Source organism: Cervus elaphus, chromosome 5 (assembly GCF_910594005.1).
Source record: "Cervus elaphus chromosome 5, mCerEla1.1, whole genome shotgun sequence".
In the NCBI taxonomy this organism is placed as follows: domain Eukaryota; kingdom Metazoa; phylum Chordata; class Mammalia; order Artiodactyla; family Cervidae; genus Cervus; species Cervus elaphus.
Genome location: NC_057819.1, coordinates 100,126,621 through 100,153,209, shown reverse-complemented (window position 1 = coordinate 100,153,209; position 26,589 = coordinate 100,126,621). Strand labels below are relative to the sequence as shown.

Below are 26,589 nucleotides of genomic sequence, written 5' to 3'. Positions count from 1 at the left end.
GAACCACCCCTAGCCCCACCCCCGGCAGCTGCGGGAGTTCTCAGGAGACAAAATCCCACACCACATGCTGTCTGCACCAAGGGTGGCCAGAGTTTAAAGACTGTCCCCAACTTCTCGTATGTGTGCTTTTATGGAGCTCCCCAAATCTTTCCTTTTGGTTTCTTTGCCTCTCAGAACATTCTCAAGATGATTATGGAGGAAGAAAGTGATTGGCTGGGTTTTCTCCTCCTCCTCCTCAGCCTCCTTGCTGTATTTTGGTGAAGAAACAGACTTTTAAAGGGAGCACAATATATTTTTAAAAGATCAAAATTGTCTTACTATAACTAGCTCACAAAATAGTTAAGTCAGCACTGTGCCCTTTTCTGATTTAGTTCTGGAGAGCTGGGAAATATTCTCCACACCGTCCTTCATGTCAAGAAAAATGTAGGGCATGTTGACTGAGGGTGGCAGGTTGGAATCCAAAAGATAATGAGGTAAGACTGGGTGTTCATTTTGCCAGTTTTTAAAAATAGTATAAATCTATTTCCTCCCAATGCTGGTACTATGCCATCAATCACAGAGTTTGGTCAAATAATTCTAGGCACTTGAGGTAAAAAAGAAAAGCAAACATTTCCAAAGGTGAGTTGAGATTGGCCTTGAAAAGCTGGTGCAACTCTTATTTCTTTACCAGGATACCAGGCAGGACCAGAGACAAGTTGTTCCCTTGAGCCGGAGCAAGAGAACCAGCACACCTGCTGCTCGTGGGTTTCTCATCTTCTCCTCTTTCCTCCCCTGGGAGCTAGAAAGTTACTTAAAGGTGGAAAAAAACACAGTAGTCCCTTGATATCAAAAGTAGGGAAAAGGTTGCAGGACACCCTGCAACTACCAACATCCACAGATGTTCAAGTCCTACATAAAAAACAACAAAAGGTTTGCATTAAAATCTGTGCACATCCTCCTGGACACTTTATTATTTTTGAAAAGTATTTATTTGGCTGTACCAGGTCTTAGTTGCAGCATGCAGGATCTTCAGTCCATTTCAGCATGTGGAATGCTTAGTTGCAGAATGTGGTATCTAGCCCCCCTGACTAGGGATTGAACTGGGGCCCCCAGCATTGGGAGTCTTAGCCACTGGGCCACCAGGGAGGTCCCCACCCTCCCATACCCTTGAAATCATCTCTAGATTACTTATCTCATACTATATAAATAGCTATAAAATGTAAATGCTATGTAAAAGTTAGTTGCTAGTGTGCAGCATATGCAAGTTTTGCATTTTGAAATTTCCGTAATTTTTTTCCCCAATATTTTTGATCTGAAGTTTGTTGAACCTGCAGATAGAGAACCCAAGGGTATGGAGGGCTGACTATTGTTACTATAAAACTGTATGTGAGTCTATATTCTGTCAAATCTATCCCGGAGCTAACCAAATAATTTAGGGGCACATAGAACGACCCCACCCTCCTCACAGAATCTAGTAAGCTCTGTCCCTCAAACGCCCATCTAGGACCGGGCCATTTGGAATCGTATTTACCACCATCCCCACTCGGCACTGCGCTCTGGAGCTGGAGGGTCCCAAGGCACCATCCTTCAGTTTCATCTAAACTGTTCTACGGGTTTTTCAGGGTTTGTACTACGAAGTTGGGGCCTTTCATAGTTTCACACTAATCTCATTTTCTTCTTTAATATTGTTTCTCTTTGTTCATTTTGGTATGAGGATGAAAGTTTTCACAATCATGGCTTTTTTTCTTTGCCAGCACTCTAGTCTTTTATACATGTTTCAAAGCCAGAAGAGTGAAGCCATAATATGTGGGCTGGCTGGAGCAGAATCGAATCCTACTAACATGATTGAAAGAATTATCTGCTCCTGAAAGAGAAAACTGTCTTCCCAATATCACATTTTTACTCAAACTCTTTATATAATAACTTTTTTTTATTAAAAGTGTTTTTCTGATTATTAAGTAACACATATGTGTTTCAGAACAGTTGGAAAATACAGAGATATATAAAAGAAAATAAGAGTCCCATAATTCCACAACCAACCAGAGCTAGCCACTCTGTAGGTTTTACTCTGGAAACACTGAGCCTTTGCTCACCTACACTTCGGAAGTCTAGCCACAGACTGTTTTCTTTCAAAGCAGTCATGTCTTTTTCCACAGAATATGAGATAGAAACATAAAAAACATACTCAAAGAGAAGAATGAGGTTTCTTCACAAAGTAGTTTCCTAGAAATCCTCCCTTTTCTGAGTGCCTATGAGTCAGAGACTCTAATACAGACTACCAGATTTATTAAAATAATAATAATAAAAATAAGAAGAGACCAAGGAAAAAAAAGGTGAAGGGCTTATCTCCAGATTCCCCCCCGACTTCTCACACCACCAGGGGCGGGGTGCCCACTTTTCTTCCGAGCGGGAGGTTTGTCAGTCTTAGGGGCTACAGCAAGGCGACGAGGGAGAGCCTGGGAGGGAACCTAAGAGTTGAAGGGAGAGAGAAGAAAAACTCAGCGTCGTGTCCTCCCAGTACCCAGCTCCTGAGGAAAGATGTTGTGTGTGGGGAAGGCTGGAGTCAGACAGCAAAGGGGAAGGGCCACACTACAAAAAATGGGATCCCGGTCAGTGGGGTCAGGGCGATCATGTGGAGGGCAAGGAACGAGTCAGTGAGAGCCCCCCACCCCTTCACCCAGCCCTACTTTCCTCACCTCTTTCCGGGGGATCTCACCCAAGCGGGAGTCTGTGTTCCTTCTGGGGGCATTTTCCCCTCGGCTGTCAGTCCTGCCGTACAGATCAAGGGATGAGGAGGGGCAGCTGCTCCCCACTCTCCCCAACACTCTCGGAGAACTATTTCCCGGTGCTGTCTCTTAAGAATAAGAACAAACAACATAGACCCGGGGATCCAACAAGAGGAAACATGAGTGGAGTCACATACTGAGTTATACTAGGTCATCACAGTCCTAGGACTCTCAGTTCTGAGCTGCAGGGTAAAGAGGAAAAAACTAAAGTAGAAAAACATGCAGAAGAGATTTTTTAAGAAGTGAAAAACCAAAAAGAAAAGAAGAGACAAAAGGAAGGTGGGGAAGAGTGAGAGATGGAGGAAGAGGAGAGGACTCCAATCTACCCTCACTTCTTCCCCAGAAAAGGACAGAAGACGCTACTCAATAGATGACACACTCCACATTCTTCCCATTCACAGTCCAGATTCCTTCCATCTAGTCCCTCCTCCCTTCCCTCCCAGGGTGGTACCCGCCGCTGCCATGTTCCAGCCTCTTCAGGTAAAGCAGCAGATCCTCGGCAGGCAGCGCCTCCCAGCCCCGAGCTTGGTAAAGTCTTAACAGCTGAGACACTTCCATCAGCTGCCTCGAGGATGTGGGCCCATCTCCACCTGAGAGACACATCATGAATGATCATCATCCTGGGCTGGCCCCAGCCCTTATCCCAGCTCCCAGAGCCCAGAAGGGCCTTCAGTTCCAGGTACCAGCTCCACACCTGAGACCTACCTGTAAACCAGGACCTGCTTACCTCTCTCTGGGGAGCCACTGCTGGGACCGCCGCTCTGTGAATGGGCCGAGGGAAGCTCATGGACCCGGAAAAGACTGGACGCCATGGCTAAGGGAACTTTAGTTTTATGGACGGGGGGCGGGAGGCGTGGCACCTGAGGGGTTTCCTCCCAAGATGGGGCAGTCAGAGGACCTAGCCAAAGGAATGAGATTCAGAATGAGTAAATGGGGCAAAAGCCAAGGAATCCCAACAGCCTTAGCCTTCATGGGGCTTTGTAACCTTTGCCAGCTCCTGAAGACTCAGCCCTGGTAAGTGGATCTCCTGCCTCTTTTAGGCCCAGCCCCAAACTTCTTCAGAGTTTGCACTCACCAGGCTTAGGGGGAAGCTGGTCGATGGAGGGGTTCTCATGGCTCTGGGGTGCAGTCTCCAGCAGCTGGGGGGACAAGACAGTAGGGCTCCCTGAGGACCACTGAAGAAAGAGACCTCAGGGTCTGCAGGAAGCAGCGGGGAGGAGGTAGGAGCTGGTTTCCTAAGTTCCAGAAGGAACTGCTGCAGCAGAAATAAGGGGGACTAGGAGAGGCAGAAACTAGGATGAAGTCTTAGTCCTAAAAGGCCAGAGTCCTCGCCTCTCAGAGTAGAAAGAGAAAATGAGGAAGGGAAGGAGAAAGCAAGAGGGACAGATGGGCCCTCTTACCTGGTGCAAAAAATGCTTGAGGCCCTGCAGCTGGGAAGGGGGTGGCAGGCCTTCCTTCAGGAAGCCATCCCCCTCAGACCCAGGGTCTTCCTCAGGGAACGGTCGCTCTGCCCGGTGATCTGGATGGAAGGTCCCAACTGCAGAGAAGGCCTCCACTGTACAGTGAAACAGGGGGTGTGTGCTGTAGGGGGAGGGGCCCCTCCATCAGGCAGCTCGCTCAAGGCCTGGAAGGAGGGGGCCTGTCACACATAAGTGGGGCTTTGTGGCTAGAAGATGATCACAGTTGAAAACAGCTGGAGAGGGAAGGATTGAAGGCAATTGGGAGCTGGGCATGGCTGAATTCTAAGACAGAAGAGTAGACAGAAGGGGAAGGCTGAGGGCCCTGGATGCTGAATGAACAAATCCTGCCACAGCACAGAACGCTTTAGGATAAACAGACATGTTCTGGTTCTTTCACCAGAACATGCCCTCATGCTTACTTCAACCTGGGTTGTCTCATTTTCACCACACAGAACACCCCATGCACCCAAGTCACAACTGACTGAATCAGACGTGGCCACAGCTCAAGATCGGCTGATCTGAGGGATGGTTACCAACCCACCAGACCGCCTCTCTTTAAACTTGGACCCAAGAAACAAAGGCAGGTTGTCTAGAGTTTTGCTCGAGTCGGTGTCACAGCTGCTCAAAGCCATGTGCAAACCAAACCAGCAAAAGCAAGAACCCAAGGGGGAGAGAGCTGGTCGTTCAAGAGGAAGAAGCAGAGTCCAGAGCCCAGGTAAACCCAGGGCAAGGAGGAACAGCTGTGCTGTTCCCGGCAGCCCCTGGTGCCAACTTTGGTTCTCAATAAGCACAGATGTGTCCCATTTCCTAGAGTCTAACTCCCTGTGTTTGAGCCAACTAGAGTGGATTTCTGCTACTGGTAAGGGACAGTCACTAAGACATCTGGGAAACAGAATGCTCAAGCCCCGGCAGGCAGAAAGTTAGGTTAAGAGACAGCCAGTCAGTGCGGGGAAGGGGAACCTGGTGACTTCTGTCCCCAGGCACCTGAAGATGACGTGAGGTCTGGCTTTGGCTCCAGCGGCTGGAAGGAATGCTGGCTCTGGAAAGTGGGGCCCAGCAGGAGGCTAAGATCTGGGGAGGGGCTGCAGAGAACAGGCGGTGGAACCCCAGGCAGCTCCTCTCGCGTTTCCCGGCTCTGCTGCAACACGGGCTTCAGGGCCACGGCCATGGGGGGCACCATCCAGATCCTCCTCTCCCCCTTCTCTGGTTCCTGCGGCCCAGGGCTGGAGGGGCCGGCGGGTGGAACCTGGGCACAAGAGAGAGTGCACTTAAAGAGACGAGACGTGCCACAGACACTTTAATAAGATTACAGATTAGTAGAACGTCCTTAGAAGGGGATTTGGGAACATCTATCAAATTTCTGACAAATTTTAAAATGCATATTTTTGACCCTACAATTCCATTTCTAGAAACTGTATAGAGATACTGAACCAAGACATATTAATGACAATTTCTGCAGCACTATTTGTAGAAGCAAAACACAGGAAACAACTTTAATATCCACTAACAAGCACTTGGTTAAATAAGTCATACAACTGTGTATAGAAGGCAACTTTTCTGTGAGGGGCCGGGGCGGTGGAGCTGGGGGTGGGACACACTCAAGACACCAATATCAGCTGCTGCTTCTTGGGGGAGGAACCAGGAGACTGAGGTGCAGGCATAGTATGGAGATTACTTTTCACCGTATACCTTTTTGAACAGTTTGGTTGTTTTTTTATTTTATTTCATTATGTTTTAAAATTTTTGGCTGCACACATGGCATGTGGAAACCTTAGCTCTCCAACCAGGGATTGAACATGTGCCCCTGCATTGGAAGGCTGAGCCTTAACCCCTGGACCACTGAGGATGTCCCTTTTGTTTTGTAAAATTACTGTGTGCACATTATTATCTATCACCAAAAATATTTTAGCTAATATTAAAAACTTAAGTGTTAAAAGAAGGAAGTAGGAGATGCCAACAGAGAGAGGGCGAGGGTTGAGACTCCTCTAGGGCAGGACTGAGCAACAATTTCTGACTCTTTCCATCACAATTACTTCAGCTGCCCTTTGGCAAAACTAGCATCATGTGTTACCCTCTCTTAGGCTGGGAGAAGAAGCTGATACCCAGTGCTGTGGGGCCAGTCTGGGCAAGTGGCGGCCATGGCTAAAAGACGGCTTTTGATGAGACAGTTACTCTTTGGGAAAGCTCACAGAATTTTCCTAAAGCTGAACTCTGGACTCTCCTTGGGAGGGAGCTAGATGTCCCAAGAAAGGGTCTAAACAGAAGAACCCTGATGGCCTACCGGGGGGTGGGGCGGCAGGGTGGTGGTGCTGAGCAGCCGGGTGGCCTCCTCCCAGTGGGCCTGCAGCATGGCCTGCAGCCGCTCCACCAGCTCCACCCGCTGTTCCTCCAGCTGCTGGTTCCCACTCTGCAGTTCCCGCACTCGCGCCTGCTCCCGGGCCAGTCTGAGAGCAAAGATGCAAGAGGTGATGTCAGGCCTTGGAGAAAGCAGAGACTCGGAGAACAGGAAGGGCCACAAGGAAAGGTGGGACACGGGAAATTGTGAGAGGAGCTGGGGCCAGTGCAGAAGAGACCAAGGCTGCAGGGGAAGGGACCAAGGCCCGACGTGCAGACTCCAGGGTCCAGTACCTGAGCTCATAGTCCTGAGCCACCTGCTGCTGCCGCTCCTCCCGCTCTGCTATTTCCACTTTGAACTGAGCCAACTGAGTGGACAATTCCTGCTGGTGCTGTCCATTCAGCTCCTGCAGCTGCTTCCTGAGAGGACACAGGTGAGAAGAAAGGACTGAGGATGGAGAAGGAAGTCATCCAGTAAGAGAAAGTCAGCATGTGTGCACAGGACAGTGATCAAGCAAACCAGCCAGCTAGCCCTGCCCTGGCAGGGTCGGGGGGTGGGGTTGTTCAGGAAGGAAGCAAGGATGGCTGAATGGGTTCCCTAGAAGCAGACACTTAAATGAGGACTTATGTGAAGGTGGTTCATTTAAGAAGCATTTCCAGAAAAAAAAAAAAAGCTGGTAGGGGAGTAGGGGAAGGAAGGGAGAAGGCACGTCTGGATGTGCTGCAGGTCTCAGCTCAGCACTGTACACACCAGGGGCTAGAGAGCTAGAAATTGGTATTCCTGCAGCCATCAGCTATTGCCTAAGTGCTCCTTCCTATGGGGGGAAAGCGGAAAATCCCCAGGCAGGTCTGGCTCTCCTGTGAACCCGAGGCAGGTCTCCCACTGAGAGACAGACAGGGGCTGGTGTGTTGGAAGCTGGTAAAGGGATCTGAGAGGGTCTGGGTGCCCCCCCACCCCCACCTGCTGCTGCTGTGGAGAGGCAGCAGCCGGCGAGCTCCAAGCACCTGTGATGGTCCCTCAGGGAGGCTGCCTGCCGAAGGCTGCTCTCCTGCGCCTGTGCCAGCCGCTCGGTCACCCGCTGCTCCAGCTGCACCGCCAGCTCCGACTCCATCTGGATCCGCTGGCTTTCATACCGGGCCTGGGAGTAAAGCAAGTGGGTGGGTGCGGGAGGTCATCATCAGCTCCATTCTGTTTGGGCTTAGAAGGGGATGGAGGATGTAAGGTAGATTAAAAAAAAAGATCCATGCACCAACATTCTCTCCTATGTCTGAGGAACGAAAGAAAGAGAATTTTGCCCCAAGGAGTGAAAGCAGTTTCCTTTCCTTATAAAACCATGGCCTTGGACGATACAAATGGTTTTTTTGTGCTTTAAAAAAATATATTTATTTAACTCTTTGCAATTACCTAAATTCTTTTTAATTTTTAAAAATTATGGTAGGAAACGCATATACAAAGCTTACCTTCTTAGGTAATACAAAACTTACCATTTCTAAGTGCAGCATTAACTACATTCACATTGCTGTGCAGATCTCTAGAAACTGTTTATCTTGTAACTGAAACTATATACCCACTGAACAACAACTCCCCATTTTCCCTCCCCAGCCTGTAACAATCACCACCCTACTTTCTGTTTCCATGAATGATTTTATCTGCTCTAGGTATCTCATTACCTAATTTTTTTTTTAAGTTTCAGGTGTACAACATAGTGACTTAGTGATTACACGTTATAAAATAATCCCCACCCAAAATTTTTTAATGAAAAATCTTAATGATATATACTCTCCCTCTGAGCTGGCAATTTCACTTTAAGGAATCTATCCTACAAAAGGAATGCCAAAGAGTCGTGTACAATGATGTTCACTGCAGCATTATTTATATTTGGCCATGCTACGGCTTACAGAATCTTAGTTTCCCGATCAGTGACTGAATTTGTGCCCTCTGCAGTGGAAGTGTGGAGCCCCAACCTTTGGACGGCCAGGGAATTCCATGCAGCACTTTTGTTTTTTTTTAAGCTGTGTGTCTCCATTGCAGTGTGCAGGCTTCTCTAGTTGCAGCTCATGGGCTTAGTTGCCCCATGGCATGTGGGATCTTAGTTCCCGGACCAGGGATTCATCCCTCATCCTCTGCATTGGAAGGCAGATTTTTAACCACTGGACCACCAGGGAAGTCCCCAGCGTTATTTTTAATAGCGAAAAAAAATTTGGCATCAGGGTAAATTTCTCATCAAAAGGAAAATGCTTAAGTAAACTATGATTCATACATTTATTGCAATATAATTCTTTAAAAAAAAATGATGTACATCTCTATGTGTTGACATGGAAAGATGTCTGATATATTACAAGGTAAAAACAAGTTGCAGTGAGTGTGTGTGTGTGTGTGTGTGTGTGTGTATATTTAAAGCACCAGCCCATAAACGCATATGAAAAAGTTCTGAAAGGATATACACTGTGTACTTCTGTACACTTGAACTTGTATTACAGATCACTTTTATTCATATCTTAAAAATATTTTTTAGAGTTCTCTGGGAAGACTACCTTGACCCATTCATATAGAATTGATGGCTCCTTTCTGTCTTGGATACTTACCTCTGATAAATTAACTTTGAGAATTTAAACAGAAACTGAGTTTAAGACTTTAAAATAAGCTGACCGAAAAAAAAAGTGAAATGAGAATAATGACTCTAAAAGATGACAAGAAAGGAAAGAAAAATAAACATCCAATAGGCAAGACAAAATAAGATATAAAGGGGACTTCCCTGGTGGTACAGTGGCTAAGACTGTGCTCCCACTGCAGGGGGACTGGGTTTGATCCCTGGTCACACAACTAGATCCCACATGCCACACCTAAGACAGTGTACGGCCAAATATTTTTAAAAATAGTTATTCTTACTCTAAATTATTAGGGCTTCCCTGGTGACTCAGTGGTAAAGAATCTGCCTGCAATGCAGGAAGCCTGGGTTCAATCCCTGGGTCAGGAAGATTCCCCAAAGAAGGGAATGGCAACCCACTTCAGTATTCTTGCCTGGAGAATCCCATGGAGGGAGGAGCCTGGTGGGCTACAGTCCATAGGGTTGTAAAGAGTCGGACACGACTGAGAGACTAACACTTTTCTAAATTATTAATCATACTCCTTCAAAAATGTGTGTGCTAGACAAGCTCCCCATGTAACTGGTGAGCTCCCTATTGCTGGGACTGTGTTAGGATTATCCCAGCCCAGAGCTTACACACAGGAGTTGTCCAGTAGGTTTACTGAATGCACACATAGACGCATGCAGCTTACCAGTTTAGGGGCTTATAAATTACTACTGAATTGTTTACTAATGTCTTTACCCTTGGCCCTCCATGACAAATTAGTTCCCATGTGGTCAGCCCTCTAATTCAATGGGCCAAGTGAAAAGTGTGTTCTCTCAAAACTGGCCTCTCAAAAAAAAAAAAAACTGGCCTCTCTAACCTAGAAATTTGGTGTCTCGTTAGGTCAACTATTAATAAGGAAAGAAGTCTCTCAGAAACTCATTAATTTGCTCTTAACATACATTTTACACATAAAGGCTAAAATTCTAGTTAGAAATGGGAGTGTCTGCCCTGACTCCTGAAGCCACTTTGCCTCAGACCTCTGTCTCCCCAGCAGGGACGGACACTCCCCTAGAACCTCAGCCTCCTGACCTGCACCAGGCTCATCTCCAGCTGCAGGGCGTCTCTCTCTCTCCGAGCTGTATCCAGCTCTCCTTCCAACCGCCGCACCTCAGACTGCACCAAGGCCAGCTGCTGCTGGGCCTCCCGGGCGGCCTGGGCCTCCCTCTGGTTGTTCCCCTAGGAAAGGGCAATCAGACTTCAGTTTGTATCTCATTTCCTGACTCCCGGTTACCTCTGTTCCCTGATTCACCCTCCCATACCCTGAGACCCAAGCTCCCTTCCTCTTCACCTGTGACCTATTTCCTCATCTCTGTTGAATCTCACACTTCAGTTTTCTGTATATTTGATGCCCCCGGCCCTTCCTGCAGGCCCTACCCTCTCAGTCGTCTTTCCTTCACTCTCCATCCTGCTCCACTACACCGTGTATTCTGACATCCGTCTCATTCAATTATTTTGTCCTTCATCTGTTCCTCAGCTGCCCCTTCTACCTTCTCCCTTTCCAGCTGAGCCTGGCTCTCCTCCTGCAGCGCCTGGTAGCGCTCCTTCAGCTGGTGCTCCTGCTGGGCCCAGCTCCGCCTTTCTTCTTCCAGGGCCACCTGCAGTGTCTCCAACTGTCGACGCTCACTGAGTTGCCCCGCCCGGGCCTCATCCAGTTCTTCCTGCAGGACTTGGCAGCGCTGCTGTTCCAGCTCCAAGCTCATGGTTAGAGCCTGCCTCTCCTCCTCCTACAGCCCCAGGAGAAAACCAAGATCTTAGCATGCCCTCAGGAGACCAGCAATCTGCCCCCTCACCCCCATACAACGTGCCCGCTGAGAATTATATCCATGAAAACGCAATAGTTAACAAGCCCATAGGATGTCAATATGGTAAATAAGAGTTTCTGTACCAGAATTAGGGAGACCTGGGCTCAGATCTCAGTCTGAATCCCAGCTCTGCATTTACTTTGGGTTCTGAGGCACCACCCTTACTTGTAAAGTGGGCATATTACAGTCCACCTTGTGTGGATTAAAGTTAAAGGGTATGTAAAGCATTTAGCACAATGTCTGGCCTGTAGTAAGTACTCAATATATGATAGCTGTCACCACTGTCATCAAAAGAAATTCCACAAAGACTAGAAAATTCAGCCTTACAAACATGTACTAGCCAACCAGCAGCTGCCACCAGCACTCCTGGACTGTTAGGAATGTCAGTACCAGCATGCATGTAGCAAGCATGTGTCATGCAAGCAAGAAATTCTAAACCTGGCTACTAATTCATGTGGGTAATCATCTTATCATTTCAGCAATGAGAAACCTAAGTCTCACCCCCATACCTTTCTGAAAATATTTAGGTTCCCCGACCCCTCATATATCAAAACCTCAGGGAAAGAACCCAAGAAATCTATATTTAAAAATAATTCCCAAATGATTCTAATGAGGATACAATTTGCAGAGTCTCTCAAACTGGCTTGATGGCAGAGCTCACTTTCTGTAGAGTACCTAGCAGAACTAGTGTTTTGAAGAACACACTTTGCTCTGGTGCAACTCAAATTATGAACTCCCACAATCCACCAAAAGCCCATATCCCCAGACTTCCCTGGCAGTCCAGTGGTTAAGGCTCCTTGCTCTCAACCTGGGGGGGCCTGGGTTCAATCCCTGGTTGAGGAACTAAGATCTTGCATGCCAAGGGTGCAAACAAACCAAAAACAACCCACATCCCTCTAGAAGTAATGACCAGCCTTTACTGGAATTAACCCAGGCGAGCATTCTCACCAGTGTCTCTTTTTCTCGTTGCTGCAGTCGGGCACCTTCCTGCTCACGACTCAGGGCCTCCATGGCCTCAGAAAGGCTTTGTTCCAGGCGGGTTACTGTCTTTCAGGGAGAGAACACAGCATGGAGGATCTGAGGAGAATCCCTGCATGCTACCCTTAGAAAATCATTAACAACATAAACTTTAAAAGCAAGGGTTAACTAAATGACTTGGGGGCCAGAGGGATGAGGCGAGCTGAGCAGACATCAATCATGCAAGTCTGACAGCAGAAACACTGAAGGGAGAGGACACAGGAGAATTATCAGGCTAGCTAAGGCAAGGTGGAGGTCAACCTGTGAGGTACCCTGGTTCCTCCCCTGTCCAGCCATCGGTGACCCAGGTTCTAATGCCTCGTGATCCTGGTTGCCCACCTCCTGCTGCTTGCTTCTAGTGAGTTCAGCTGCCTGCCGTTCCTCCTGGAGTCCCCGAAGCACCTCTGTCCGCTCAGCTTCATGCCGGTTCCAGCCCTCCACCACGCGGGCCAGGGTCTCAGGAAAGGAAGGAGGTCACATAGAATTTCAAATAATTTTTCTTCCCTCTTTGTGTCCACAGGAGCAGGGCCAACAGCCACCTTCTTCCAGTGGTCAGCATACCCAGCACTCACCCACCCCCAACTCCTAATATGAACAAACAAATGTTGGTTGGCCTCCCCCTGTATTCCTTGGTGCCCCTCATGGAGAGACCCACCCGCATTCCACTCCCCTGGCACCTTGTCCAGTTGTTCAATCATGATATCTTTCTTTCGGTCAGCAGTCACGGCCACGGCTAACTGTTGCTGAAGCTCAAGGACACGGGTCTGCAGGTTCTGAATATGGCGCTCACAATGCTGGGAAGAAGGGTGAGGGGGTCTGGGTGTTGTCACCCTTAGTTTGACCAAAGCTCCAAACTTTCCAGTTTCTCTATGGGGGAAGACAGGGAGCTTGGGTCCCAAGAACAGAACAGGTTTGAAGAAGGAGAATCAGGAATTCCAGAGCCTGAGATCTCCAGTGCCTTCCTCTCCCACCTCAGGAAGCAGGGGTTTGGTCTGCAGCCTCTTCCCTTTCCTAGATCTCCTGAGAAAAGTTTCCATGAACCTTTCGGCAGGGGTGCAGTAGTCCATGCTGCAAAGAGTGAGAAGTTACTCCTGCCTTAAGAAGCATACTGGACACAACGATTCAGCGTGGCAAGGGGAAAGGGGAAAGCCTTTCATTCACGCCCAGGCAGTTTTAAATAGAGGAAGAGAAGGTTCCAAAAATGACAACACAACCAATAATTCCGACTTTTCCTCCGCCTCATCCTGCTCTCTGCCCACTTCAGATAGGCTGAGGCTCCAGAAACAAAGCTCATTATATCACCAGTAGCTTTGCACAAGCCAACAATTTGTTGTTCATTCACCAAACATTTACAGAGTATTTGTTTGTGTTGGTATGTTCTGGACTGTAGGAAGACACTGCTGAACAAGATAAGGTATGACCCATGTGGAGCTTAGGTTTTAAAGAGGGGAAACAAACAAGACATACCAGACTTTGATAAACTATATGAAGGAAATAACAGAATGATCGGAAGGAATACCTGGAGGGGAGGTGTGCCATCCTAGACAGGATGGTCAAAGAAGGCCTTCCTCATAGGAGAGCCATTTGAGTAAAATCCTAGCTTGCAAGACCTTAATCTTTTAGCACTTGGCCCTATTTCTAATCTTTGCTTCTGTCAAAAGGAAGCCTTTGTATCTCACCTTGCGACGAGTATGCTCTGAATCCAGTGCATCTCTCAGTCCCTGAAAATCTGGGGGGTTGAGCGGGGGCCCTGGCCGAAGACTGGTGTAGCGGGGGAACAACTCCTCAAAGGCCTGGGCTGAGCTGGATGGAGACAAGTCTTGCAGCGGTCGGGTGCTGAGCAGATTAGGTAGAGAACAGTAGGGATGGGAAAGCTTTAGAGACCCAGAGTCCCATTTCCAGACATTTTACAAATAAGGAAACTACAACTCAGGGCAAGAGCCATGCCCAAAGTCACAAAGTTACGTAGATAAATGACAGAGCCCTAGAGAGCACACAGGCTTTGTGAGTCACTCTATAGTACTCCTTCCTCTACTCCATGCTCCCTGCAGCACGAGTCACAGCAGAAAAGAGCTAATTCTTCTGGAGGAGGAAGGACCTAGAAAGCCAGGTACTAAGCAGTGGATGCCTAAGTTCCCAAAGGAGTAAGCAGGACAGAAGAAAGGCAAGAAAGGGTTAAAAACTGCAAGCTAAGTGACAAGCATCTTAGGTCCTTAAGAGGTACAAAAGCAGCAAAGGGAGAACTAAGCAACAGAACACTTGACTTTCCAAGATAGAGAGGAAGGCAGCTAGGAGAACCCCAGGGAGAACTCACTTAAGCAAGGTGGCTGTGCTGTCACTGTCAAAGGAGTCCTCTTCCCGTCTCTCAGAATCGGCACCTGGAGTCGGGGGATCCCCTGCAGGCAGCCAGAGGGACCCACAGCCAGGGTCAGGTAAGGATGGGGACAGGGATCACTTGAAGGAGAAGAGAGGAGTGGTCCTTCCTTTCTACTTCACCCACTCCTCCTGCCTCTCTCCGTAAGAACAGGAGCCTTTTCTCCTGAAATCTCTTATCTCTGAGTCTAGGTCTCCAGCCCACACATATCCTGCTAGCTTTCTCCACTTTTTCCCACCCCTTAAATCTAGGTTCTCCTTTATAGAAAATCACTCACGATAAGCCGCATCACGTGAGGTCTGGAGCATGCTCTGGAGTTGACCCCGAACACTCTCCATCTCAAAGATATGCTTGGAACCATCCTAGAAAAAAAGCAATGCAGAAATCAGATGCAATAATCCATACTGCATCCAGGGTAGATGGCATTGAGTGGCCCCTAAGGCCCAAGAATTTTTACTCTCACACCTTGGAAAGCAAGAAAAATAGAACTGATTCAATGAGAAACTCAATTGTCTGTGAAAGCCAGAGAGGTAATGCAAATGAATTAACTGGGCATCTTAAGGTAAGAGTGGTGAGGATTCCTTCCAACTAGAGAGCAAATATCCTGTGTAAAGACTCTGCTGTCCACGGCTATCACTTTTTCAAACTCTGGGAGGCCTAGACAGTCTGCAGATGGGTTATGATACATGTTTTATCTGACACTATCTTCTTGGTAACATGTATAATTGATTAAACTGTTTTAATGATTTACATACCAAATTTTGAACCATACAATCAAAACAGTTTCAAGATGAAAGGATCTTAGAATATATTCCTTAAATCCCTAGTTTCCTCTTGGGATGAAGAACCCTTATGCTCATTTCCAGCACCCACATCCCAGTTAAAACACAGCAACCTACCCCATGGGTGTCTCTGAAGGGAAAAAAAAGTTAGGAAGTCTCACAGTTTTCCAACTTACTATGAGTGGCTCAGGACTCTCATCAACATTTGCTCACAGGAACAAGCATGGTTGACTGTGTAGTTAAAAGAAATTATGGAATCCAACAACAGGAGCTCAAATCTCAGTAAAGCTCTCTTTTTTTTTTACCACCCCCAATCCCAAGACCCTAGAGGTGTCCAAGACAGACCTCCCTCACCTTTTTCTTCAAGTTGTTCTCCAATCCCACTGACAAGCTGTGACTCAGTCCTTGGGCCAAGCCATCCAACACCTCATGGGGAGGTGGGGAGGTGGCAGGTAAATACAGCTGGGCTCGGGCTGTGCTCTCTGCCTGACGACTGAGGTGCAAAGAAGTATACAGCTGGGAGGTCACCTCAGAGGACACTTGGTTCAGCCCAGGGGCTTCTGATGACTCACTCAGGAGGTCCTTGGCCCGTAGGGGTGAACTGGGGCTGGCATCTGATGTTGCCATGAGTACAGGGAAGAGACAACTGGAGACAGCAGAGGTGGGAACTCCTGGTTCTGCTTTAGGAGAGCCCAGGGGAGTAAGTACCGGGAGAAGGAAGATTTGGGAGAAAAGAGGAAGACTCCGAGCGAGGGATTCTTGTTGAATGAGGGTATGGAGCCTTTCTGGTTAAACGAAAGGTTTCCAACAGTTCCAGAGGCCATGGGAGAGGGCAAAAGGATTTCTTTCCACAGCTCCTGGGAACAGTGGAAAAGGCAGGTGCAGCAAGGAGCGGGTGGGGATGGAAGACCTACTGCGGGGCAGGCGCACCACTGCAGTTCCTCTGGAGCGCTGAAAGCTGCAGTTCAACTTCTGGGCCAGGCTCTCATAGTCCACTGAGCTCTTACGTTCTCACACCCAGCCAGAATGCACAAACTGAAACGGACCCAAATCCAACAGGGGCCTAATTTCCGTCCAGCTGTCTTATGGCCCCTCAACTGGCTCCGGTCTCAGCGAGGCAGGACCCTCACGCTCCCCACCTCTCCTCTTCGCCCATCACCCGTTCCATCCAGGATCAACTCTCTGGTATATCCCCTCCGATCCCTCCGGGCAAGAAAGCCGGAGCACGGCTCCCTAGAATCCCTCCCTCTCTGCTACCCCAAAAGAAAGTTTGTGAACACTCAAGTCACGCCCTCTGATGGCCCTAAAAAATACGCTCAGGCGCTCCAGCCTAGCCTGAGATCCCCTACCTCGATCACCCCGTTCCGATTACTCCCCACACCTCCAGTCCTCAGCCCCGCAGTTTGCCAAGGTGGGAACTAGGGAATGCCTCCTCCCCCTGAGACCCGATAGGCGAAGATCCAAACGACCCCTCTTCTCGCGCCCTTCCCAATACTCAAAACCGTTGGCAGGCTCCCGCCCACCTTCCGCAGCTCCGCCTCGCTCGCTTCGATGACGTCACCAGCCCAGGATACAGTGCTTTCCGCCGCTTCCAGCTTCTGGAGCGGAGTGCCTTAGACACGCATGCCCAGACCCGGCGCCACGGATTGGCTGAAGCAGGTATGGGGCGGAGTTATTGCTGCGACGCTTTGACCCGATGGGGGCGGGGCTCCCCGAAAACCGGAAGTGTCGAGTGACGGGCACTCGGAGAAGTTCCGGTGAGTCCGGGGGAGGGAGGGGGGTCCCCATCTGGTTGGAGGGATCCGGAACTGAGAACTGGAGCCGACGGGGTGTGGGCGGTCTCGGAGAGAGGCTCACATTCTCTGCCTTGCAGATGACTGTCCACAACCTGTACCTGTTTGACCGAAATGGAGTGTGTCTGCATTACAGCGAGTGGCACCGCAAGAAGCAAGCGGGGATCCCTAAGGAGGAGGTGACGAGAGGGCCCCCGCCACTCGGGTGACCTCGCATCTCCAAATGCATAGTCCCAGTCCAGCCCCTTTTCTCCAAACCCTGGCTCATTCCCACCCCTACCCCGTCTCCTTTACAACAGAGTTAATTCTGCCCCTCTCCCTCCAGGAGTACAAGCTGATGTACGGGATGCTCTTCTCTATCCGCTCGTTTGTCAGCAAGATGTCCCCGCTAGACATGTACGCGGAGTCGAAGGGGTTGTTGAGGGAAGGAGGGAACGGACGGGGAGGGGGTACTTTCTGGAGTGGTAGAGGCTTTGGTCCCCAGAGAGGGTAAGGAGACAGAGAGAAAGGCTGAGTCAGGAGCGAGAATGCAGGAGCTGGCAGAAGCGGCGGTGGGGAAGAGAAGGTTAGAGAGGTTGGGCACGGGGGCTACAGTGAAAGGTGAAGCTGCGAGGTATCTAAGAGGGAGTCTGTCTAGAAGGGATCAGAAGGATCTCTTTGGGAGAGATTCCACTCCCATTCCTTGACATTCCTCCCCATCCCTGCAGGAAGGACGGCTTCCTGGCCTTCCAAACTAGCCGTTACAAACTCCATTACTACGAGACGCCCACTGGGATCAAAGTTGTCATGAATACAGACTTGGGTGTGGGGCCCATCCGAGATGTGCTACACCACATCTACAGTGCGGTCAGTACCAGTCCCTTGGGCCCTGCTCCCCAAGCCTCAACAGCCATGGTCACTTAGAGCCCCAAGACTCCATCCCTGCCCTAATCCTACTGTACTGTATCTCCACAGTACAGTAGAGACCCTGGGTTTTCTCAGGACCTTTATGTCTTTATACACTCCCACCACCAGTTTCTCCTCAAAGGGTTTGCCTCCCAGCCCTTAATCCTTGTGCATTCACACACCCTTGACGTTATACTAGGTGTGAGGTTGAAAAGAAGTGTTCAAAGCCTGGCTCTAACACCCTCCCTTCTTCACAGCTGTATGTGGAGCTGGTGGTGAAGAATCCCCTGTGCCCGCTTGGCCAGACTGTGCAAAGTGAGCTCTTCCGATCCCGACTGGACTCCTACGTCCGCTCTCTGCCCTTCTTCTCCGCCCGGGCTGGCTGAAGGAAGCACTCTACCTCACCCCTCAGAAGAATTGCTGTCTGCCTGGGGCCCAACCTAATCTGTATCACCCAAGGGCTCCTGCTGCAAGCCCTACCATCCCAGTCCCCCAGCCTCCTCAAGCCCCTCGGTAGCCATCCTAGGGGAACAGCCTAAAGCCCTTCACAGGAAGGCAGCCTACTGGAGTCCCTACACCTCCAAACCAGGTCCTCTGTCCAGTTTGATCCCCTACCTGACTGTGAGAAGTACAGAATAAACTTTTTATCACCCTCTGGGACCTGAGCGTGTTAAGTTTGAGTGGTTGATCGGGGCCTGCCCCTCTCATGGAGGTGTGAACCAGGGTGTCTGCATCCTCTAAGCCAAAAAAGAGGCTTTGTCCATGGGTTTGTTAACAGCAACACGACTGATATTTGGGGCTGGGTAATACCTTGATTGGGGGGAGGGTGGGAGGGCTGCCAGGTACTCTGTTCTGCCTGTGAAAGTGTTAGTCGCTCAGTCTTGTCTGACTCTTTGCGACCCCATGGACTGTAGCCCACCAAGCTCCTCTGTCCATGGGATTTCCCAGGCAAGAATACCAGAGTGGATTGCCATTTCCTTTGCTGCCACTGACTAAATGCTGGTAGCACATCACACACACATGTGCGTGCACGCCCGCATCCAAGTCGTGACAGTCAGAAAATGTCTCCAGACCTTGCCAAATGTCCCCCCAGGTCGTGACAGTAAAAAAATGTCTCCAGGGATTTCTCTGGTGGTCCAGTGGTTAAGACTATATGCTTACGATTCAGGGGGTATGGGTTCAATCCCTGGTCAGGGAACTAAGATCCCACGTGCATCAAGGCAAAAAAAAACCCAAAAAAAATGTCTCCGGACCTTGCCAAATGTCCCCCAGGGGACAAAAGAGCTCCCGGATTGAAAACCACTGGGGTGGTGGAAGACCGATCGGCCTCGGGGTCCAGAGAGTAGAACCACCCTCCGGGTGCTGCTCCCTGGTTGCTAAGAGCCCACGAAACACTCGAGCTGCAGCGCTCCGGAAGGTGAGGCTTACGCAGATAAGCGGCAGGTTTGGGCTGGGAGGCGGGCGGTTTTATGCAGATAACGGGGCGGTGCATGCATGTTGATTAGCTGGGCTGGCTGCCGACGCGGCTGGGAGCCTAGCGGGTCCCGCTGCGCTTTGGGCAGAGGTGGCATCTTTCTTCCGCCCCCTCCTTGTCCCTAAGTTCCTACCCTCCGAGAATCGCCCACGACCTTCACCCCCGTCCATTTCTCCCTCTTCTCTCCGCGCCAGTGCCCCTGAATCCTAATCGCTCCACTCGTGGCGCCCCCCGCGTTTCTCCTCTTCGCCGCAAACCCCGCGACCTCCAGCAGCCCGCCCGCGCGGGCCCGATCCTGCCTGGCGGCTCCCGCCGCAACCTCCTCAGCCTTCCCGCTCTCCCGGGGCTCGCGCCACTACACCCTCGGGTGTCTCCCCTCGAGCTTCCCGGTTCCCTCTTCTTCCCACCCCCTCGGAGCCCCCTCCCCCGCCTTGGCCGGCCGGCATGCAGGTGTCTATCGCATGTACTGAGCAGAACCTTCGCAGCCGGAGCAGTGAGGACCGTCTGTGTGGACCCCGGCCGGGCCCCGGGGGCGGTAACGGTGGGCCGGTCGGCGCGGGGCATGGGAACCCTCCAGGGGGAGGAGGGTCGGGCCCTAAGGCCCGGGCCGCCGTGGTCCCCCGACCCCCAGCGCCTGCTGGGGCCCTCCGAGAGAGCACCGGCCGAGGCACTGGCATGAAATACAGGTACGGGGGTGGCCTGGTCGCCCGCCACATCTGCTCCCTTTCCTGACCCCAGAGGCTTCCTGGGATGCTGCCAGGAACCCCTCAAACTTCACTAAGAAGGTCTTGGCTCATTCCATCTCTACTTCCCATCGCTGGCACTCCCTTACACGGTCCTTTTCTTTTCTTTTTTGCTCTCTGTCCATTCCCCTGCCTAGTAGAAAATCAAGTTTACTGAGGTTGACCAGGCCTGTCAGACCCAAGGGATGCTCCTCCTTACCCACAGGAAGGCCAGGGAAACGCAGATCTCCAGGCTGCACACCACCCCACCCTGCTGGGATGGAGTGTCCTTGGGTCGTGTCCTGGGAAGAGGGGGGAAGGAAACGGCTTCTCACTCTGGCCTGCTCAGGGTGCCTGACCCAGATACAGCCCCCACATGCCCCAAGGTCTCCTGCACCCTTTCTTGGTGGGAAGGGAAGTGGGGCCCTCCAAAGGATGCACTACATCTCTCAAGCCCATGCCGAGGGCCAGGAACCAGGTGGGGAAGGTGGAATGAAATGTAACGGACTTGATCTCCGAGAGAACCGCTTAGCTCTCAGGACTACCAGTAGGGGACAGGGGAGGGGCTCCTGCTCAGGAGTCAGCAGAGGTCCCTGATCTGAACTGGCATTTTCACTTGAGGAATTTGATCCCTTCCATATGGCAGCCCTGATTGGGAAGCTGAGTGGAGTACCTGGATGGGGGTGGGGGCGGGGAGGAGGGTGCTCTCTGGTTTGAAGACAGACTTCACAAACCAACAGGAGCAGAGTGAGTAGAAAAAAGGGGGAGAACTGGTCTTTCCTCTCAAACTCCCCACCCAGGTGTCCTACCTGCCTTTGTTGGAGGCCCGTCTGCCTAGCCTATTCAAGGACCCTTGCCTGCCTAATGCTGAACTTGACTTGGTTTACCCCCTTCCACCCCAGTGTCTGCCCTTTAGCACAGCACTCTGTTGAGGATCTGTTTTCACAAACTCATCATAATTAGCCAGTCCCATTCCTCCCAGCCTCCCTCTACCCCAACTCCACACATCCCAGAGATGACTCAAATGAACCCAGGACACACCAGAAGCAGCGTTAGGCAGGCAGCACATCTTCAGTGTGATAAGAGGGAACAGAGGCACTGGACCATGGCTCCAGAGGAACACTTACTATTTGTTCACTTATTCTATGGCCCTGGCACTGCCCAACTTAGTGGGCCCACTGCGTCTAGTTTCTTTGGACTGAGACACCCTGAGGGCATCTCAGTCTGCAATGAGAGAAGTTGGAGGCTGATAATCTATGTCCCTAACGGAGGCTCCACCCCTTCCTGCTGCTTCTGTGTCCTTCAGGAACCTAGGAAAGTCTGGTCTTCGGGTATCCTGCCTTGGCCTAGGTGAGTTAGAAAGAAGAGGAATTAAGGGAAGGGCAGGCATTCTTTCATGGCTGCCCCCCTCCCCCCACCCTGGTCTCATTTGCCTGGCTTCTCTCTTGCAGGTACCTGGGTCACATTTGGTTCTCAGATCTCAGATGAGGTATTGATATAAGTGATGGGACCTAGAAGCAGGGGGAGGGGGTATGAGGGAACCCAAATGGGGGGAAAACGGACTTGGCTAGGGGTTTGGACAACAAGCATGGAGAATGGTGGACTTGAGGCTGGAGGATGGGAAAAGGGAAGTGAATGTGGTAACCAAGGTTGAGGTGTGATGGGTTAGAGTGCAGTGAGGAAGGTAACTGAGAGGCTGGTGGTTGATCTTCAACTCTTTCTCTCACCATCCTAGACAGCAGAGGATGTGCTGACAGTAGCCTATGAGCACGGTGTAAACCTGTTTGATACCGCCGAAGTGTATGCAGCAGGAAAGTAAGGACTGGGGTGAAAGAGCTAAGTTATACTTGGAAGGCTGAGAGAACATCAGGGCTTTTTGGTTTCCCCCCAAAGAACTCTGGGAATTAAAGCATCCCTAAGTTCCAGCCTTTCAGCCAATGGGCCCCCAAAGCATGTTGGGAACTATAGTCCCAACATCTGTCTCTCTCTAGCTTTGAAGGCAACAGGGCATACTGTGCAGTCAAAATAAAACCAGATATTTCTTGGACATCAGTTATGTGCAACTATGTGAGGATGAGAAAGCTAAATTTTCAAACACACCATAACCACAGCACATATGGCTTCACACTGGGAATAATAAAAACTTTGGATGACCTACCCCTGTCTCTTCTTCTGGCAAGCTCTTCTGCTTATCATTAAGACTTGTCCCAGATGTCAGCTCTCCCAAGAACCCTTTGCCCAACTCCCCAAAGTTGGTCACTACCCCCCCCCCTCCAGCTCCCAAAGCACTTTACACTGCCCTCTGACACACAGTTCCATCAATTACTGGTTTACAACGCCATATTTGCTGCGCAACGGGGAGGGTCCTCCCTCCATAGAACTTGTCTTCTTCTTTCCCATGTCACCTAAGTACCTACACGGGCTTCCCTGGTAGCTCAGCTGGTAAAGAATCTGGCTGCAATGCAAGAGACCCCCATTTGATTCCTGGGTCGGGAAGATCCCCTGGAGAAGGGATAGGCTACCCATTCCAGTATTCTTGGGCTTCCCTGGTGGTTCAGCTGGTGAAGGATCCTCCTGCAATGCGGAAGAAGACCTGAGTGGGACTTTGCAGAGACTAAAAGAAGGGGGAAGGCAACACAGATGGTTGGAAACAGACGAGACAGTATCCTCCCCAGCATCACTGTAGTTGGTCCCTCGTCTCTCATCCTATTCTATCCCTTCAGCACCCAGAACAGAGCTTGGTTCACTGTTGCACAACTGATATTTGTTGAATGAATGGATGAAAATGAATGACTATAACCCTACTTACAGGAGCTCCTTTTATTTAGTTTAGAATGGGACTGATGGCCATTGGGCTTCTCATTTATGGTCCATTTTACAAGGGAGAAATTAGTTGAAGGGAAAGGTGGGAGGAGGGAAAGAAACTGATCCCATCTTGGAGGAGTCAGTGCTTCTGCCTTGTTTTCCTTCCAGGGCTGAAAGAACCCTAGGAAACATCCTCAAGAGCAAAGGTTGGAGGTAAGACATGTTTGGGGGTGTGGGGAGTTGCTGGGGACATGATCATCCCCACATCCTTTTCTGGCTGGGTCTCCCATTTCTCTTTTTCTCCAGGAGATCAAGCTATGTCATCACTACCAAGATTTTTTGGGGAGGACAGTAAGTGGCTGCCTCACTATAGTTGGGGAGAAATCTGCAGACTGTGTGAAGGTGCATGGGATGGGGAAAGCAGACCATGCACCTGCTCCCCCAGGTCTGCCTCCTGCCTGTGAGGACCCCTACCACCTTGGTTCCTCATGGCTCCAGGCCAGCCCTGGTCCCTTATCTTTGATGCGCCTCATCTTTGACTTATCTTTTCCTACAGGGCAGAAACCGAGCGAGGCTTGAGCCGCAAACACATCATTGAAGGTGAGAGGGGCTGGGAACCTGAGCTGGTTGAGGACAGAAGCTAGAGAAGTTGGGAATATTCTCTGAAGCTCCAAGTCTGAGGCTCTGAAGAGGGAAGCTGGGATTTAGGTGGCCATGGCAGAGGGGTAAGGTCTGAATTTTTAGGCAGCTAAAGCTGGAGAGCTTACCTTCCTTTCCCTGTGCTTACCCCAGGCTTGCGAGGATCCCTGGAGCGCCTCCAGCTGGGATATGTGGACATCGTCTTTGCCAATCGTTTGGATCCCAACAGTCCCATGGAGGGTAAAGAAGCACCCCAACCCTGACAGCCCTTCAAAACTGAGCACTTCTTAAACCTTCAGCAGAAGCCAGGCCCTGCTCAGGAGGTCTCCCAAGTTCCACAGTGGAGGCTCAGACCCCAGGACTTGGACAGGGAGGGAAGTAAAGAGCAGATGCCAACCTCTCACAGGGATGAATGGGGTCTTGGTGGGGCCTTGGTGGGGCAGGTGGAGGTCTGAAGATCTGGAACCCAGGATGCCAGGGGTCTGAGAGTGAAGCTTTCCTTCTCCTATGTGCCTAGAGATTGTGCGAGCCATGACCTACGTCATCAACCAGGGCCTGGCCCTATACTGGGGAACATCCCGATGGGGGGCTGCAGAAATCATGGTGAGTGTGCCACCTACTGCCCCCGTCTCACAACTCGTTACCACCTTTCACATGGCCACTCCCATCCCCACTCTGCTGGAGAAGGGCGAGTGGAAGACAATGGAAGGACTGCTCTGACCCCTGTCTCTTCCCCGCCCCAACCCAGGAGGCCTACTCCATGGCCAGACAGTTCAATCTGATCCCTCCAGTGTGTGAACAAGCTGAGCACCATCTGTTTCAGAGAGAGAAGGTGGAGATGCAGCTGCCAGAGCTCTACCACAAGATTGGTTCGCAGTCCCCTCATCCCTGCCTTTCCCTCGGCCTCACCATCACTGAGATCCCCTTCCCACATCCGGTCCTCTCCGTCTTAGGTGTTGGCTCAGTCACCTGGTCCCCTCTGGCCTGTGGCCTCATCACTAGCAAGTATGATGGGCGAGTCCCAGATACCTGCAGGGTCACCATCAAGGTGAGATCTGGGGGCTCGGGATGGCAGGAGTGGACTGAGTGAGTAGTCTTTTGATGAATCTCCTTGGCCTCCAGGGCTACCAGTGGCACAAAGACAAAGTGCAAAGTGAGGATGGCAAGAAACAACAAGCCAAAGTCATGGACCTTCTCCCCATCGCTCACCAGCTGGGCTGCACTGTGGCGCAGCTTGCTATTGGTGAGACACTGCCAGCGCTGGACCCTGCAGGGTCCCTGTCTCCGCCTAAGAGCTACCAAACCACAGACTGGTTTGTTCCTGGGGCAGTCCTTCTTCCTCAGAGACCCCTCTGAAGTCTGGGTGTTCACTGTTTTCCACCAGTTCTCTCTCTTTTTCCTTCTCTGCCTCAGCGTGGTGTCTCCGCAGTGAGGGGGTCAGCTCGGTCTTGCTGGGGGTGTCCAGTGCGCAGCAGCTGGTGGAGCACCTGGGCGCCCTGCAGGTGAGCAAGGGACTCAGAGCCAGAGCTCATCTCTGTCCCCTTCCCCAGCAGTCAAGACCTTGATGTCCAACCCAGAATGGGCCTGAGGTGAGTCACCCACTACAAGGTCTCATTTTGCAAATGAGCGGTCCCAGGGCGAGAAGGTAAAGCAGAAGCACAGCTGTGACTAGGCCTCGCTGTGAGGCTCCCCGGGTCCTCGAACCTCCTGCCCTCTTTCAAGGACCCTGCATGTACCATTCTCTCCATCACCCCATTCAATTCCAGGTGCTGAGTCAGCTGACCCCGCAGACGGTGATGGAGATAGACGGACTCCTAGGCAACAAGCCGCATCCCAAGAAGTAGTCCACCAGGGACGCAGGAACCCAAACCCTGAGCCGCTGCATCCCCCAGAAACATGTCCCCGCCTCTGCCTCCCTCCCGCTCCGGATCCCTCCACGCAGCGGCCAAGACAGGGCGGCCCCGCCCACTAACGAGTTCCAGCTTCGAGTAGCGATAGCATGAACAAAGCCATATCCTCCCGCAGTGGGGCTTGAGAGGGAAAGTAGTCCGCCGCCCCCTGCTACGTCCACCTAGGCCTTCCTGCTAATTCTGGGCATGAGCTACTGGGCCGTCCTCTCTCTGCGACTTGGTCTCGCTCCTTCTCTCTTCCCCTAATCGCCGAGGTCCAGGGAAAAACAAAAAGGCACATACAAGACCCATTGCAGAGTACCTCGAAAGTGGCCCTTGAAATGTCATCAAGGAGTTGAGAGTTCTAATAAGAAGTGAGGTGTAGTGTCACCTGGAAAAACGGAAATGGGACTCTTAAATTCGTTACAAAGGAAGCCAGGCTGGTCCTGGCAGGAAGTAAATGATGACTTTTGGGAAACGGGGACCCTGCCTCAGCCAGGAGGTGGAGAAAAGTGTAAAACTAGAGTTCATATTGATGCTTTGTTCTTGGGGAGAAGGGTAGAGTGGGGAGTGCAGTAGCAAAGCACCGGTGAGGGAAATTTGATGGCCAGTGTATACAGTGTCCTGGCGGAAGTGGGCAGGGAAGACCTTGGAAAGCACACTGGGCCTCACTTCGCAGAAAACAGTGACAGCCTTTAGGTCACGGCAGGGAAATGGGGCTAACATAAAAGGTCTGGGGGGATAAAACTTTGAGCCTTGAGCAGGACTTCCTACCTGGCAGGGAAGGACTGTGTCTTCCTCCTGGCAATAATCTTTTTTTTTTTTTTTTTCCTGGCAATAATCTTAAAGCAATAATGATGGCCCTTCTTGTGCAAGACTTCCCAGGGAACTGTAAATAAAATCTCAGCTTGATCATCACTTGCGGTGTCTGAAGTTGCTGGGGGTTGAGTGTTAGGCTCTCAAGTCTCACCTGTTTGACTCCCTAGCCCCCTGCCAGTAGAAAACTCCAGGACTCTTCCTCTCCACTGCTCATGTACCTTAGTGACCTAGGCACCTTGCTCCTAGCCACTGCTGTCATCAAAGAGCCGGTTTTCTTCTTTCAGTCACCACATGCCTTGGAACCCAGAGGTCTGGCTTCATAGCTGTGTTGCTCCTCCCTCTGACACTCTTATTCTTGTTTTGTTTTGAAAAGTTATATTAGCCAAGGGTCTTAT

At 50.7% G+C, this 26,589-nt stretch overlaps 3 protein-coding genes across 11 annotated transcripts; 2 read left to right on the top strand and 1 right to left on the bottom strand.

Moving 5' to 3' along the window:
• Positions 1-271: 271 nt before the first annotated feature.
• CNTROB (centrobin, centriole duplication and spindle assembly protein) lies at positions 272-16,766 on the bottom strand. 6 transcript variants are annotated; one of them, XM_043903756.1, is made up of 20 exons: positions 16,518-16,685; positions 15,523-16,203; positions 14,664-14,748; positions 14,327-14,408; positions 13,692-13,848; positions 12,690-12,806; positions 12,352-12,468; positions 11,944-12,042; positions 10,681-10,917; positions 10,223-10,369; positions 7,565-7,698; positions 6,854-6,979; positions 6,507-6,669; positions 5,210-5,471; positions 4,166-4,320; positions 3,841-3,904; positions 3,493-3,663; positions 3,217-3,355; positions 2,676-2,748; positions 272-2,447 (listed from the first exon to the last, which is right to left on the bottom strand). In XM_043903756.1, the coding sequence occupies exons 2-20, from the start codon at positions 15,793-15,795 to the stop codon at positions 2,322-2,324; spliced, it is 2,727 nt and encodes a 908-aa protein (XP_043759691.1). In that variant the 5' UTR covers positions 15,796-16,203; positions 16,518-16,685; the 3' UTR covers positions 272-2,321. The 6 variants fall into 6 exon arrangements, with proteins under 6 accessions (XP_043759691.1, XP_043759692.1, XP_043759690.1 ...); XM_043903757.1 differs by lacking the exons at positions 15,523-16,203; positions 16,518-16,685 and adding an exon at positions 16,692-16,766; XM_043903755.1 differs by having other exon boundaries at positions 15,523-16,685.
• A 100-nt stretch (positions 16,767-16,866) lies between these two features.
• TRAPPC1 (trafficking protein particle complex subunit 1) lies at positions 16,867-18,506 on the top strand. The gene is made up of 5 exons (XM_043903762.1): positions 16,867-16,925; positions 17,042-17,140; positions 17,287-17,357; positions 17,669-17,807; positions 18,104-18,506. Exons 2-5 carry the CDS (start codon positions 17,042-17,044, stop codon positions 18,230-18,232), a joined length of 438 nt encoding a protein of 145 aa, XP_043759697.1. The 5' UTR covers positions 16,867-16,925; the 3' UTR covers positions 18,233-18,506.
• Positions 18,507-19,340: 834 nt separating this feature from the next.
• Positions 19,341-26,293, top strand: KCNAB3 (potassium voltage-gated channel subfamily A regulatory beta subunit 3). 4 transcript variants are annotated; one of them, XM_043903754.1, is made up of 14 exons: positions 19,349-20,006; positions 21,349-21,392; positions 21,494-21,531; positions 21,778-21,857; positions 23,016-23,060; positions 23,154-23,198; positions 23,404-23,447; positions 23,640-23,726; positions 24,004-24,089; positions 24,310-24,355; positions 24,440-24,534; positions 24,609-24,729; positions 24,900-24,988; positions 25,253-26,293. In XM_043903754.1, exons 1-14 carry the CDS (start codon positions 19,765-19,767, stop codon positions 25,328-25,330), a joined length of 1,140 nt encoding a protein of 379 aa, XP_043759689.1. In that variant the 5' UTR covers positions 19,349-19,764; the 3' UTR covers positions 25,331-26,293. The 4 variants fall into 4 exon arrangements, with proteins under 4 accessions (XP_043759688.1, XP_043759686.1, XP_043759689.1 ...); XM_043903752.1 differs by having other exon boundaries at positions 24,235-24,355; XM_043903753.1 differs by having other exon boundaries at positions 19,341-20,006; positions 24,310-24,534; positions 24,900-25,075.
• Positions 26,294-26,589: the final 296 nt, after the last annotated feature.